Source organism: Zingiber officinale, chromosome 7B, assembly GCF_018446385.1.
Source record: "Zingiber officinale cultivar Zhangliang chromosome 7B, Zo_v1.1, whole genome shotgun sequence".
Classification (NCBI taxonomy): domain Eukaryota; kingdom Viridiplantae; phylum Streptophyta; class Magnoliopsida; order Zingiberales; family Zingiberaceae; genus Zingiber; species Zingiber officinale.
In genome coordinates this window covers 106,966,178-106,980,396 of record NC_055999.1, presented here as the reverse complement: position 1 = coordinate 106,980,396, position 14,219 = coordinate 106,966,178, and the positions used below count along the sequence as shown (strand labels likewise).

General features: G+C 45.3%; 2 protein-coding genes across 2 annotated transcripts; both read right to left on the bottom strand.

Annotated features, from left to right (window-relative positions):
• Positions 1 to 9,880: 9,880 nt before the first annotated feature.
• LOC122004037 (18.1 kDa class I heat shock protein-like) lies at positions 9,881 to 10,630 on the bottom strand. The gene has a single exon (XM_042558984.1). It carries the CDS (start codon positions 10,552 to 10,554, stop codon positions 10,087 to 10,089), a length of 468 nt encoding a protein of 155 aa, XP_042414918.1. The 5' UTR covers positions 10,555 to 10,630; the 3' UTR covers positions 9,881 to 10,086.
• Positions 10,631 to 10,788: 158 nt separating this feature from the next.
• On the bottom strand, positions 10,789 to 13,060 carry LOC122004036 (laccase-7-like). The gene is made up of 5 exons (XM_042558983.1): positions 12,883 to 13,060; positions 12,637 to 12,788; positions 12,166 to 12,542; positions 11,140 to 12,090; positions 10,789 to 11,049 (listed from the first exon to the last, which is right to left on the bottom strand). The coding sequence occupies exons 1-5, from the start codon at positions 12,970 to 12,972 to the stop codon at positions 10,910 to 10,912; spliced, it is 1,710 nt and encodes a 569-aa protein (XP_042414917.1). The 5' UTR covers positions 12,973 to 13,060; the 3' UTR covers positions 10,789 to 10,909.
• Between the last annotated feature and the right edge of the window lie 1,159 nt (positions 13,061 to 14,219).

The following is a 14,219-nucleotide window of genomic DNA, read 5'->3' as shown; positions in this document are numbered from 1 at the left end:
CCTTCCACTCTACCCGGAATTTCTATTAGTTTTTCGTTGAAGTGTTTTTCTCAACTGCGCCGCTCGGTCGAACGACTTTCCATTCTACATGGAATTTCTGCTAGCGTCTTGTTGAAATGCTTCTGCGCGACGCTATCCCGTCCGGGAGGTTTATAGTCGCCGGTTCGACTCTGGAGTTTAACGTCGCCGCTCGACGATCTTTGAGCCGGGGGGTTTATAGTCGCCGGTTCGACTCTGGAGTTTAACGTCGCCGCTCGACAGTCTTCCGACCGGGGGGTTTATAGTCGCCGGTCCGACTCTAGAGTTTAACGTCGCCGCTTGACGGTCTTCAAGCCGAGGGGTTTATAGTCGCCGGTCCGACTCTAGAGTTTAACGTCGCCGCTCGACGGTATTCAGACCGGGGGGTTTATAGTCGCCGGTCCGACTCTAGAGTTTAACGTCACCGCTCGACGGTCTTCGAGCCGGGGAGTTTATAGTCGCCGATTCGACTCTAGAGTTTAACGTTGCCGCTCGACGGTCTTCAGACAGGGGGGTTTATAGTCGCCGGTCCGACTCTAGAGTTTAATGTGGTCGCTCGACGGTCTTCAGACAGGGGGGTTTATAGTCGCCGGTCCGACTCTAGAGTTTAACGTCGCCGCTCGACGGTCTTCGAGCCGGGGGGTTTATAGTCGCCGGTTCGACTCTGGAGTTTAACGCCGTCACTCGACAGTCTTCAAGCAAGGGGGTTTATAGTCGTCGGTCCGACTCTAGAGTTTAACGTCGCCGCTCGACGGTCTTCGAGCCGGGGGGTTTATAGTCGCCGGTCCGACTCTAGAGTTTAACGTCGCCGCTAGACGGTCTTCGAGCCGAGGGGTTTATAGTCGCAAGTTCGACTCTGGAGTTTAACGTCGCCACTCGACGGTCTTCGAGCCGGGGGGTTTATAGTCGCCGGTTCGACTCTAGAGTTTAACGTCGCCGCTCGACGGTTTTCGAGCCAGGGGGTTTATAGTCGCCAGTCCGACTCTAGAGTTTAACGTCGCCGCTCGTCGATCTTCAGACCGGGGGTTTATAGTCGCCGGTCCGACTCTAGAGTTTAACGTTGCCGCTCGACGGTCTTCAGACCGGTTCGACTTTGGAGTTTAACGTCGGCGCTCGACGGTCTTCGAGCCGGGGGGTTTATAGTCGTCGGTTCGACTCTGGAGTTTAACATCGCCACTCGACGGTCTTCAAGCCGGGGGGTTTATAGTCGCCGGTCCGACTCTAGAGTTTAACGTCGCCACTCGACGGTCTTCGAGCCGTGAGGTTTATAGTCGCCAGTTTGACTCTATAGTTTAACGTCGCCGCTCGACGGTCTTCAGACTGGGGGGTTTATAGTCGCCGGTCTAACTCTAGAGTTTAACGTCACCGCTCGGAAGGATTTGATAAGTATATCATCTACGTATACTTCCAAGTTGCGCCCGATTTGCTCCCAGAATACCTTGTTCATCAGCCGCTGGTAGGTAGCTCCTGCGTTCTTCAGCCCGAACGGCATTACGTTGTAACAGTAAGTGCTGTCTGCAGTGACAAAACTGACCTTCTCTTGGTCTCCTCGGGCGAGCGGCACTTGATGGTAGCCCCGATAAGCATCCAACATGCATATCAGCTCGCACTCGGTTGTGGAGTCTACTAGTTGATCGATCCGGGGCAGAGAGTAGAAATCCTTCAGGCAGACCTTGTTCAGATCCCGGAAGTCAATGCAGACTCTCCATTTGTTGCCTGGTTTGGAGACCAGCACCACGGTTGCGAGCCAACTCGGGAACTGCACCTCCCTTATGTGGCCGGCCTCCAAGAGCTTCTCCACCTCCGCTCGGATGATGATATTCTGTTCAGCACTGAAGTCCCTCTTCCTTTGCTTTACCGGTCGAGCATCCGGTCGGACGTGAAGCTCGTGCTGCGCTATGCTCAGCGAGCCTCCTGACAGCTCGTGGGTTGACCAAGCGAAAACGTCGTAATTTTTCTGGAGGCATCCGATCAGCTTCTCTTTCTGGCTCGCTTCCAGGTCGGACGCTATGAAAGTCGTGGCCTCCGGTCGGGCAGGGTGGATCTGCACCTCCTCCTTTTCTTCATAAACTAGAGAGGATGGCTTTTCGGTTATAGCGTTTACCTCGACTCGTGGCATTTTCCGAGCGGATTTAGCCTCGGCTCGGACCATCTCTACGTAGCATCGCCGGGCGGCAAGCTGATCTCCTCGGACCTCCCCAACTTGGTCTTCCACTGGGAACTTGATCTTCTGGCAGAAGGTGGAGACGACCGCTCGAAACTCATTGAGAGTCGGTCGCCCCAGGATAACATTGTACGCGGAGGGAGCGTCGACCACGATGAAGTTGGCAGTCCGTGTTCTTCTGAGCGGTTCTTCCCCCAGCGAGATAGCCAGCTGGACTTGTCCGACCGACAAAACTTCATTACCGGTGAACCCATAGAGGGGGTTGTTATCGGTAGCAACTCGGCTCGGTCGAGTTGTAATTGGTCGAAGGCCTTCCGGAAGATTATGTTGACCGAGCTGCCTGTATCAATAAAGATACGATGAATAGTGTAGTTAGCTATTACCGTTCGGATGATGAGGGCGTCATCATGCGGGACTTCGACTCCTTCGAGGTCCCTAGGCCCAAAGTTGATCTCGGGCCCGTTTGCCTGCTCCTGACTGCAGCCAACCGCATGGATCGTCAGCTGCCTGGCGTGCGCCTTCCTTGCCTTGTTGGAGTCGCCTTCGGTCGGCCCTCCGGCGATGATGTTGATTTCACCCCTCGACGCATTGCCTCTATTCTCCTCCTCTCGAGCGGATGGTCGGGGTGGTTCATGCGATGCCCGAGGAATGTTCCTGTGCTGCTGGTTAAGTTGCCGCTCGGGAGATCTCCTTTCTGTACGCCGGGCGGGACTTTGGTGTTGACGTCGTCGATTCGGCGAAGGTGATCGATGGCGATAGCTCCTTGGTGTAGGATGAGTGATTGGGGGGAGGCTCCGACAGTTGCGGGTGTTGTGCGTTGATGACTGATAGAGTGAACAAAACATGAGAGTCCATACCTTCCCCCTGGGCTTAGGCCGATCGGCCGCCACTTGTTGAACGGCATGCGGCCTTGCTTGCTGATGAGGTCGGGTGATTTCTGCGCGGGGTCCTCTCGGTGGTTGATAATTGGAAGGCGGCTTCCGTTCAGCTTGAGCTGGTGGCTCGGGTGGTGCTTCCTTTTTCCTCGCCATTTGAGCTTCCTCCACGTTGATGTACTCGTTGGCCTTGTTCAACATGTGGTCGTAGCTACGAGGTGACTTTCTGATGAGCGAACGGAAGAAATCCCCGTCCACAAGCCCCTGTGTGAACGCGTTCATCATAGTTTCCGAGGTGTCCGTCGGGATGTCCATGGCCACCTGGTTGAAGCGTTGGATGTAAGCTCGGAGCAACTCCCTCGATCCTTGCTTGATGGCGAATAGACTGACGCTGGTTTTCTGATAGCATTTGCTGCTTGCGAAGTGGTGGAGAAAGGCCGTGCGGAACTCTTTGAAGCTTGTTATTGATTCGTCCGGCAGCCTCCGGAACCACCGTTGCGCCGACCCAGAAAGGGTGGTGAGGAACACTCGGCACTTCACCCCATCTGTATATTGATGTAAAGTGGCGGTGTTGTCGAACTTACCCAGATGGTCGTCCGGGTCAGTGGTCCCGTTGTATTCCCCGATCGGCGGGGGCTCGCAATGCCTTGGTAGTGGGTCGCGCAGGATGACCTCGGAGAACTGTCTATTGATCCACTCGGGAGATGAGTCTATCCGTGGCGCCTTGCCTTTTCTATTGTCCCGCGCGGGGGCTTCGTCTGACGAAGATCCTCAGTCGAGGTTGGCCTGAGCGACTTCTGACGGCGTTTGGAATAAAACCCGATGGAACGGTATCGGGGTGGGCGGAGCTTCCATCTGAGTGCCGGTCGGACCTTTGTTCTGGCCCCATATTGAGAGCTGTTCCGGCCGGTCGTCTGGTGCCGCCCGACCGCCTAATGCCGACGTTGCCTGTTGCGCTAACCGATCGGCTTGAGTCTTTTGCTGTTGCTCGACTATCTTGGTCGCCCGCGCTTGGATGAGCGCATCTAGTTCTTCGGGAGAGAGCGTCACCATGAGTTGGCGTCCAGCTTCTTCCATCGTCTCTGCTCGGATTCAAGTGCATTCCCACAGACGTCGCCAATTTGATCCTGTCCGAGCGCTGAGTCGATGGACGCTGGGGACGTGGCGCTCTCCGCGGTCCTCTGATGATGGTGTAGACCTCCGGCGAACCTATAAAGAAGCCGAGCCGGGAGGGGTTTCCCGGCGATGACCCTGCGACGCTTAAGTCAGGCAGCGAAGAAGAAGAGGAGCAAAGTAATACTACTGTGGCTACAGTGATAAGAATCGCATACCTCCGTTGAAGTCTGGGGGTCCTTATATAGGACCCCGGGGAGGCGCAAGCACGCTTCTCGATGTGTGCACGCTTCCCCAAACATACCTCAATAGGGTTGTGTCAGAAAAGCATGCCTGACGCAATTCCGCAATCGTCCGAGCATATCCCTGATGCGACGGTGGAAACTTCCACCGTACGATACTTTGTCCACTCTGGCCGCCGACCATGCTGTTTGTCGGCGGCAGGTGTCTCGAGGATGAAGCTACCAACTGTACTTTTTGTCTCTTTGCGCTCTTACTTGTTCCCGGGCCGAGCGGACCAGCCGCTCGGCGCTCATGGCCTCCGGGAATGCTCCGATACCTCGGACCGGGCTGGGAAGCCGTGCTCATGTGCTCGGATGGGCTTGCGCCTTATTGTCCTGTGGCTCGGCCGAGCGGCCTGTCCGCTCGGCCCAGAGACTCTTTTACCTTGAGCATCGGAAACCCGATCCCTGGTCGGGCTGTCTTTCGTCCGGCGTGGGAGACTCATGGCTGGATGTTCGGTCGGCCGGATGCTTGGTCAGCCCGCCAATCCGCTCGGCATAACCTTTGTCCGCTCGGCACGACCTTGATGTTGACCCTCTTGACCATTGACCTCCATGTGTCGTTGACCTTCCGCCAACGAGGGTGTTGCACTCCGCAAGTGTACGGAAATGTCGCAAGTAATATAAAAGATTATCGTATCCACAGGGACTGGAATAAGCACTAGAAATGTCTCAATGCGAATTAGCTAAACAACTATCCAATTGTTTCAAATGCAAAGTGAAGGTAAACAAATCTAATATTAAAGATCAACAAACAAGAGTTTAGTGTTTTAGGTTATGATAAAGGAGATTCTAGGAGTTTCAGTTTCTTTGTAAGATTTCTCGAATGTAAATGGTTCACCAATTCTTATCCCTCAATTGCCAAACACTTGTAGAAAGTTGCCGGTTCTCTCTTGCAATAGATAACCGGCTAAGGACTGAGAAATGTATCTAAATATGATCAATTAGACGTGAACCTACGTTGTCCTTACACAGAAGCGCACCTATTACTATGCCTTCCTCGGATATCAACATAGAAGCCCACAACTTATTAATCTATCAGGATACAAGAAACTAAGTACAAGATCCATCCTACTCTCTTAAATGTTCCTATTTCCTCTTCAAGATTATCTCTCAAACGTCCTTACACGGGCTTACACCTGTCATGTGGATCCCTCGGATGATCGAGTGAGAGTTTATCTTTACAAAGTCCACAAGAAATCCAAACAATCAATCAAGAATGAGAATTAAGCATAAATCACCATTAATCATTCAAGATCTAATTGATACAAGCAAGACAATGTCATTGAAACAAGAAAATGGCAAATCCATAAGAGATTACATCAATCCATCGTACAAATACTCCCTTAATCCTAGAATACAAGATCTACTCCATGAATCGAGGAAGAATACCCGAAGAAATGAAGATTACAAGCATTTCTTAAATCCCCAATCCAAGAAACCAAGAAAAGGGGAAAAGAGAAGACTTATCTACGAAGAAGCCTCGTCTTCGGATCCAATCCTCGCTCCGGAGTTGAAATCGTCAAGAACTCCCCTCGAATCGCCCAGAAATCCTCCCAAGAATGGGAGGATACCACCAAATCTTGCCTTCTCCCAAAGGGGGGAGAGATCCCTTTTCAATTCATGAAGGAGGGATTAAATAGAGCAGGAAATCGGGCGCCACACGGCCCCATGACACGGCCGTGTGAGATTCACACGGCCATGTCCAGTTTCTTCTCTGCCAAAGCTGCACGGCCGTGTGACTCACACGGCCAGGACCCTTCTGCTCTCTGGAAATGCTACACGGCCGTGTGGTGCACACGGCCACCACCTGCTTGGCCTCTGGAAACCTCACACGGCCACCACCTGCTTGGCCTCTGGAAACCTCACACGGCCGTGTAGATCTACACGGCCATGTAAGGCATCTGCTCTAATTTCTTCAAATCAAGACACGGCCGTGTGAGATTCACACGGCCATGTCCTCTTCCCTTCCTGTTAAAACAACACGGCCGTGTGTGGTACACGGCCTGATGCTCTCTCCTTTCAATTCCTTCCAAGCTTGCCCGAGGACGCATAATCTTCACTAATTTCGACTCCTGTGTACAGAAAATGCACAAAAAGCAGATCTCCGAACCAAAAGAGTAAATATGCTAAAAGGAAAGCTGGAAGTATAAAAAATGCATAGATCAAGCATGCTCAAAGTATGTAAATGTGCGTAAAAACATGCATAAAAGAGTATATAATCTACGCACATCAGAGGGTCCCCCGTCCTTATCACCAGATCAGAAATGATAATACTTTTTTTGTATGCTATTTAATTTTTCAAGTAGCTAAACAATCTAAACTATTCAAAAACTTTGTTTATAACAAATTATGTGTGTGTTGATAACTTGATACTTAATACTTTTTCATTGGAAAATAGGTGCATTCAAAAAGCAGGAACCGTTTAGCCCAAAAAAGGATGAGTGATTTGTTTTTTGTGATGTATAACTTGAGATTAAAAGAAAGAGAGAGGGAAAGAGAAAAACAAAAGATGATGAATGTTGAAAAAGATCCATTTGAAAATTTTTCTTCTGATGATGAATGGATAACAGAGATAGAAGATCATGTATTACCAAAAGACAATGAATTGTTAAGAATTTTAGATGAAAATCAAAATCATGACACTACAGATGAGGAGGAAAATGATGAGGTTGAAGTCGTTGCATCACATATAATGAGGATTAGTAAGTTATTTTTATTTATCATCAATCATTATGTAAAGTTCCATTGGGTGTTAACTTTTACATATTAGTGTTAAATTTGTTACATTCATTTTGGTTTTCATGTAGTTGATGAAACACCTAGTGAATATCATGAAAAGAGAAAACAAGTCAATCAAATGCACAGCTTGGTTAATGAAGAAGCGGATGAAAATGATTTAAATGTGATCAATGAAGATGTTATTTAAATGTCAAAAGTGGATGAATCTGTCAAAACTGTTGGCCACAATGAAGATTATGGATTTTGAGATAATTGTTATGGATTTGAGAATGACTTCTAATTATATAAACTGATTGTATATATGTTTAGAATTAAGATGTAAAATGTTAAGTGTACGCTAGGTTATTTTGGATGCTAGCATGTTAGGTTATTTTGGTTATAATATATGAGAGAGTTTATGTTGATCTATTGATTGAATGTGTATTTATATGGATTATTTTTGCGTTGAATGGATAGCGTGGTTGTATTGTGGTTTTTGTGCTATCCTGCAGGGTTTCGGATGCTATGTTACCAGAGCTTAAAAATGTGATTTTTTTGGATTGTGTGTTGCTGTTTTGTTTCTATGACATTTGGGGAATCGTTGTCTAAGTGGCTGAGCATTGCAAATTGTGGAGCATTTTGATATGAGTTTTTCTGGATTATGGTGTATGTTGGGGCTTATTCTGCAAAAAGCAGAGTTGAAAGTGTGGATGTATTGGAGGCTTGGCATGCTCTCGTTTTGTAGGTTTCTGAGGTGGTTTGTTGGTTTTGGGATTTCGGCAGAGTGTGTGCAGTGCAGTGAGTGGTTGCAGTGGGATGTTTGTGTGCTTTATTCATTTTGGTTGGTTCTAGTACTTATGAGTTATGAGGCTTATTGAAGGTGGAGTTTGGATTCTGTGGAATATTATGCAATCTCATTGGTGTAGGGAGGATATGTGCAGATTTTAATTTTGTATATAGGATTCATATGAGATTTCGGTTGAGTTTACACGAATTGTTCTTCACACTTTGTAGAGCCTTCAAGTCTGATTTTAATTTTTGGAAAGTTTGGGGTTTCATGGATCTCTTATGATGGTTCGTATGTGGGTATGTTTTAATTTGTATATGGGTGAGGAGGAGTTCTTTAAATTTTGGCTTTTGTAAAATTTATAGAGTTGGTTAGCATTACTTTAGAGTTTATTGTAAAGTAGTTAAAGCCTTTGTAATAAATCTTACGAGAAGGTAAGATTTGGTCCTCTTCTAGTATGAGATATCTTTTTCCAATAAATAACTCTTGATTAAAAAAAGAAAGAAAAATAAGCATCCCTTTCTCAATTACAATTGCTAGGTTATTTTGCATTATTCTTTTGTTGTTATGTAGCTTGTAGCAATTGATCATTGCACATTTAACTCTACTCCACAAGTTTTTGGCTTTGAGGATTGAAAAATCTCAACGAAAATGAATGCATGATGCCTATTTTTGTGTGTGTAACAAAGAGCATTGAATAATATGATACTATGATATTCTAGCTGTGAATTGGACATTTTAAGTTAATACATTTAGAGAGTGTTTGACTAAACTTATTAAAAACAGCTTATAAGTTCGTATAGTTTATAAATTATTTTAGGAGCTTATAAGTTGTTAGGCCTTATTTTAAAAATAAATTGTTAAAATTTTAGATGAACTTATTACAATCAACTTAGAGATATTGATATATTTGATATTATAAGATCTTTTTATTAATAAAATTATCAAAAAGGGTATAATACTATTAATAGAGGATTTTGAAATTTTTATTAATAGAAGATTTTGGATGAATTTATGCATCAGGAGAGAGAAAATTAGAAAAAAAGCGTTGACGAAGAAGATGACACAATGTTGGAAAAAAAAAGCGTTGACGAAGAAGATGACACAATGTTGGAAAAAAAGTCTGCGGAGATAAAAAAATATTAGGCTTATAAAAATTTATGAAAGATAAAATGGAGATTTATGAAATTATATAAGGATATTTTAGAGAAACAAATTATTAAAATAAGATCTTTTTTAAAAAAATAAGATCTTCCATACTTATTTAAAAACAATTTATAAGTTCCAAAACAACTTATTTTGACAGCTTATAAGCTGTTTGGAAAAAAATTATCAAACAAATTTGAAGAACTTATATGCTCTCTAAAATAACTTATAAACTTAGCCAAACACCCTCTTAGTGGAGATTTGATATTGTTTCACATTATACTTTTTATTTTTTATGTTTGTATTCACGCCTTATAATTATTAAAGATTTTTTATAATATTGTACGCTTTTACGATCCGATCTTAATCAATTCGATCATGACTCAAAATCGATCTTATATAAAATCACGATTCTACAAACTATACCCCCTACATTTCATCTCTCATCATATTTTTTTTAAATCTCCATCATATTTTCTTTCATCTCATTCTCTCTCATCAGCTTCCTACATATCATTTTAAAAGAACTAATTTTATTTAAAGTTTACTAAATTATTTTCAATAATTTAAAAATACATTATTAAAAATATATTTTAATAATTTTCATCGCACTTTCCTTCTCTAATCTCTCCATTCTATTTCTAACACTATTATAAAAATTCAATAATTTAAAAATATAGTTTAATAGAATCGATTCAGTTCTCTTTCTTGGCATTCTAATTTTCAGTCCGACTGCTTACCAAGCTCACGCACGCACTCCGCATTCCCGTATAGCTTGCGATATTAAAACGAAATACTCCAAGAACGCAAAATTAGACAGATTTGTACACTATTTATTTAAAGCATTGTCGAAGACTACGGTGGATAGATCTGGATGGTTCACCCGAAAGGAAGAGCAGCAAAAGCACAAACGCACATAAGGAAGCAAGCATATAGGCATCTGATGCAGTAGCGAGGCAGAAACACGTCTGAATCTCGAAACTAACCGGAAATCTCGATGGACCTGATGCCGGGCTTCTTCACCCCTTCCTTGGCCACGGTAACAGTGAGCACGCCGTTCTCCATGGCTGCCTTGACCTGATCCGCCTTGGCGTTAGCCGGCAGGCGGAATCTGCGTTGGAATTTACCGCTGCTGCGCTCGATGCGGTGCCAGGTGTCGGTCTTCTCCTCGCGCTCGCGGCTGCGCTCGCCGCTGATCTGGAGGACCGAGCCGTCCTCCACCTCCACCCTGACGTCCTCCTTGCGCAAGCCTGGGAGATCGGCCTTGAAGACGTGCGCCTCCTGGGTTTCCTTCCAGTCGACGCGGGCGCCAGCGGCAGAGGCGAAGGCGGAGTCGTCGCCGAAGCGAGGGAAGGCGAGGCGAGACTCGAAGGGGAAGCCCTCGAAGGGGTCCCAGAGATCGAGGAGGCCTCCTAGCCGGCTACAGTAGTCGAAGGGAGTCATCGACATCTTGATCTTGTAGACGTGAAAAAGGAGGAGGAGGAAAAAGTGCGAGTTCAGTTTTAGCCTGCGGAATGGGAGGGTTTTAATAGGAACGGAAACATGAGGATGAGGCTTCTGGAGAGTTCTATAGCTTAGGCTCAAGTTGGGTTTTTAGAGAGTTCTGGGCTGGGCTAGAGATATAGAATGTGTAAACATGTAATAAATAAAAATTAACAGTGAGAATTATGACAATCGATAAGATAATGATAATTTTCTAGTACATGTAAATGTAATCAATGTGCTGCCAATAGTACATGTAAATGTAATAAATTAAGCTGCTATATTTATTCATCTTCTTCTCCGGCCGGCCAGCCGGCTTCACTTAATAATCATGGCAACTCGGGTAGTCCGGCGGCGGCGGCGGCAGCGTCGAGGCCGCGTCCGGTCCATTCTCCACCTCGAACGCCATCGACAACCCCAACGGCAAGTGCGAATCCAAATGGCAGTGCATGAACCACATCCCTAGTTCGATTCGATCAAAATATTCACAAAAATGTTAGATTCAGAGTTCCAGTTTCTCGAAACGGAGTTGAGAGCAGTTAAACTTCGAACCTGGGTTATTGGCGACGAACCGGATGACAGCCCAGCCTCCGACCGGCACCCCGATGGTGTTCCTCACCTGCGGGTTCACCAGATTGTACCGGGCGGGGGCGGTAGCCTTGTTGTAGTTGCCGAAACCTTGTGCGAGAATGAAGAAGTTGTAGCCATGGATGTGCATCGGGTGGTTCTCCGTCGCGATGATCGCCGTGTTCTGCAGGACCATCTCGACCGTCGCCCCGAACCGGACCCGCTTCGCCCGGGTCTGCTTCACTGTCATCGTCAGCCCGGGGTCGGTCACATTGGTGAAGTCGAACCAGACCGGCGGCTCGTCGGGGAAGTCGGCGGTGTATACGCCATCGATCCGCCGATAGCTCGCCTCCAGGAGGGACACCCGGGTGGGGAAATGGAACGACACGTTGTTCATGCTTGCGGCGAAGGACCCGGTGGAACGGTTGCAGCGGATTTGACTCGGCACGCAGGGAACCAGACCGAACCCAAACGTGACAAACATCTGCTCATCCACGTGCAGCGGCACGGTCGGGTGGCCCGGCCGGACCAACCCGGTTATGTTCGTGTAAAACCGGTTCGCGGTCTCGAGGGAGTACAGGCTCGGGAGCGTCGGCATGAGCGGCGTCGCCGGGCGCGGGGTGTGGTAGCGAAGGACTGCCGTAGTGGTGGAGGTGTCGAAGCGGAGTCCGGGGAAGTTGAATCCGGTGCTGATGTACGGGCGGGCGGCCATGTAGTAGTCGCCGGGTGCAGCGTCGGCGACCATGAGGGCGTCGACGGTCTGGCCGGAGGCGAGGACGAGGACGTCGGTTTTGTAAGGGGCGGTGTAGCTGGCGTCAGCGGCGACGACAGTGAAGGAGTGGCCAGCGATCATGAAGAAGTGCTGGTTCACGAGTGCAGAGTTGATGAGGCGCAGCAAGTAGGTCTTCCCGGGCACCACCTTGAGCTCGTACATGTCTGCGCATCCAAATCAAAAGTTAACGATCATCGTCGTCATCGAGTTCATGCTCACAGTTAATTGATTTAGCTCACGTTTTCTAGAGCAATTGTACTGGTCGCCGGGCTGGCCGTTGATGGTGAAGGCGTCCGAGATGGTGGGGATGCCGCCGACGTCGATGGCTATTCTCTCCAACTCCACCACATTGGCGTTCCACCATTCTCCGATTATGATGGGAACTTCGTAATCAGGCTTAGGGAAGGGGTAACCCGCAGGGCCACGTCGAGGGCGGATGATGAGAGCTCCATAGACAGTCGCACGGAGAAAGGAAGTGTGGGCGTGCCACCAAAGAGTGCCTTCTTGTTTTGTGACGTTGAATTTATAGGTGAATTCCTTTCCCGAACGGATCGGGCATTGCGATATCATGTTCGCGCCATCAGCCCAACTGCTCAAGATTTGAAGAACACCATGCCTACAAGACTCAAAATTAAGTATTTTAGCGATCGACTAATCACGAACAATTAATAATATCGAAGATAAAAACATATAATCTCGTAATAAATTACCAGTGAATTGTCATATTATAAGGGGAGTCATTGATGACGTGAACGACCAACGTGTCTCCTTCATTCACTTCAATGGTCGGCCCGGGCATCTGGCCATTAACTGCAGTTATGACTGTGTTCTGGCACAAGCGTCGAACACTCAAATTGCCCACCTATAAATTCAATTTTTTTTTTTTAAAAAAAAAGGATTAAATCGAAGCCTTAGCTAGTAAAAAAAAAACTTAATAAAAAAATCATCAAAATTACGTTAAATGTGTGCTCCACAATTGCAGCATCTGCCACGAACCCTAACCAAGCAAGGCTTAAAGCCAACGCCAAGGCCTTAAGCCAAGCCATGATAGTATTAGAGGAGGAAGAGAGTATCGAATCGACAAAGAAGAGATCAAAACTACTTGATCTCTTTGTGTTTACTTCGAAGATGGATGGCAATGGAAGAGCTTGAAGGGGCCCTTATATATATATATATATATATATATATATATATATATATATATATTGTTTTTCAACGTGTGGAGGCAGTAGGTAATGATCAGACATCATCTTGATTTTAGAAAAATGTGATTTCAGATGGCGGTCGAGTTTTCCTGTTTATGTTGAAATTTTCAAACGTAGAGTTTGATTTCGGCAGAGGAATTTTTTCAAAATAACTTAATTAATTAATTAATTAATGATATATAATGCTTACATATACGGATGAATAATTTGCGTAGAAGTTTAACTTTTGAACAGTCTCTAAAGTCTAAACGATGCATGCATTCGTTCCAACACGTGCATGGGTGCAATAATAATTAATTCACTCTTTGCGTTGCCAATTCCATGCACCGATATTATCAATTGTTTCGGAGTTAATTTAACGGATATAAGATATTTTACTGAATGTCTAATTTTATATAAAGAACCGTTATATTAAAATAAATGTCTTTCATAATTTATTTCCTTTCAAAAAATGGGTGGTCATTCTCAAAGCACCGCTACGGCAATGACTTCCGAATACAAGTAAATATTTTCTTATAACGAGAGGAAAATTGCAACGGAAATATGTAAATAGTCTAATATTAGGAAAGATATGAGTATATGACAGTTTCTAGGTAAATTCATTATTTGAAATTAAAAATAGGATTACCGGCCAATAAAAATGGCAGTCCAGTCAATCCAGCACTCTTTTCTATGGAATTATTGGTCATAAATATTTGATCAGCACTTGGCCATAATTCATACATGGTAAAATTATTCCTGACTAAAATAATGATGGTTATTTTTAAAAAATAATTACTGGCTAAATAAATGATCAGTATATTTATTTAAAAAATAAAAATTAAATATATATTTGACAGCTGATATTTTAAAAAAAATAGATGACCAATAAATTTTTTTAAATCATGGCGTTTGACTTGACTTGGCTTTCGAAGTCAACATTCCCCAAACAGACTGAGTCAGATCAGAATTTTAGAATTGAAAATTTTTAATTATATAATACTGATAATCATAATTAACAACTATATATTCTCATCAATATATTTAGAAAGCAAGATAATTAGTTTTTAAAGATAATTCATTAGTCCTTAAGAGTAGATGTTTCAACT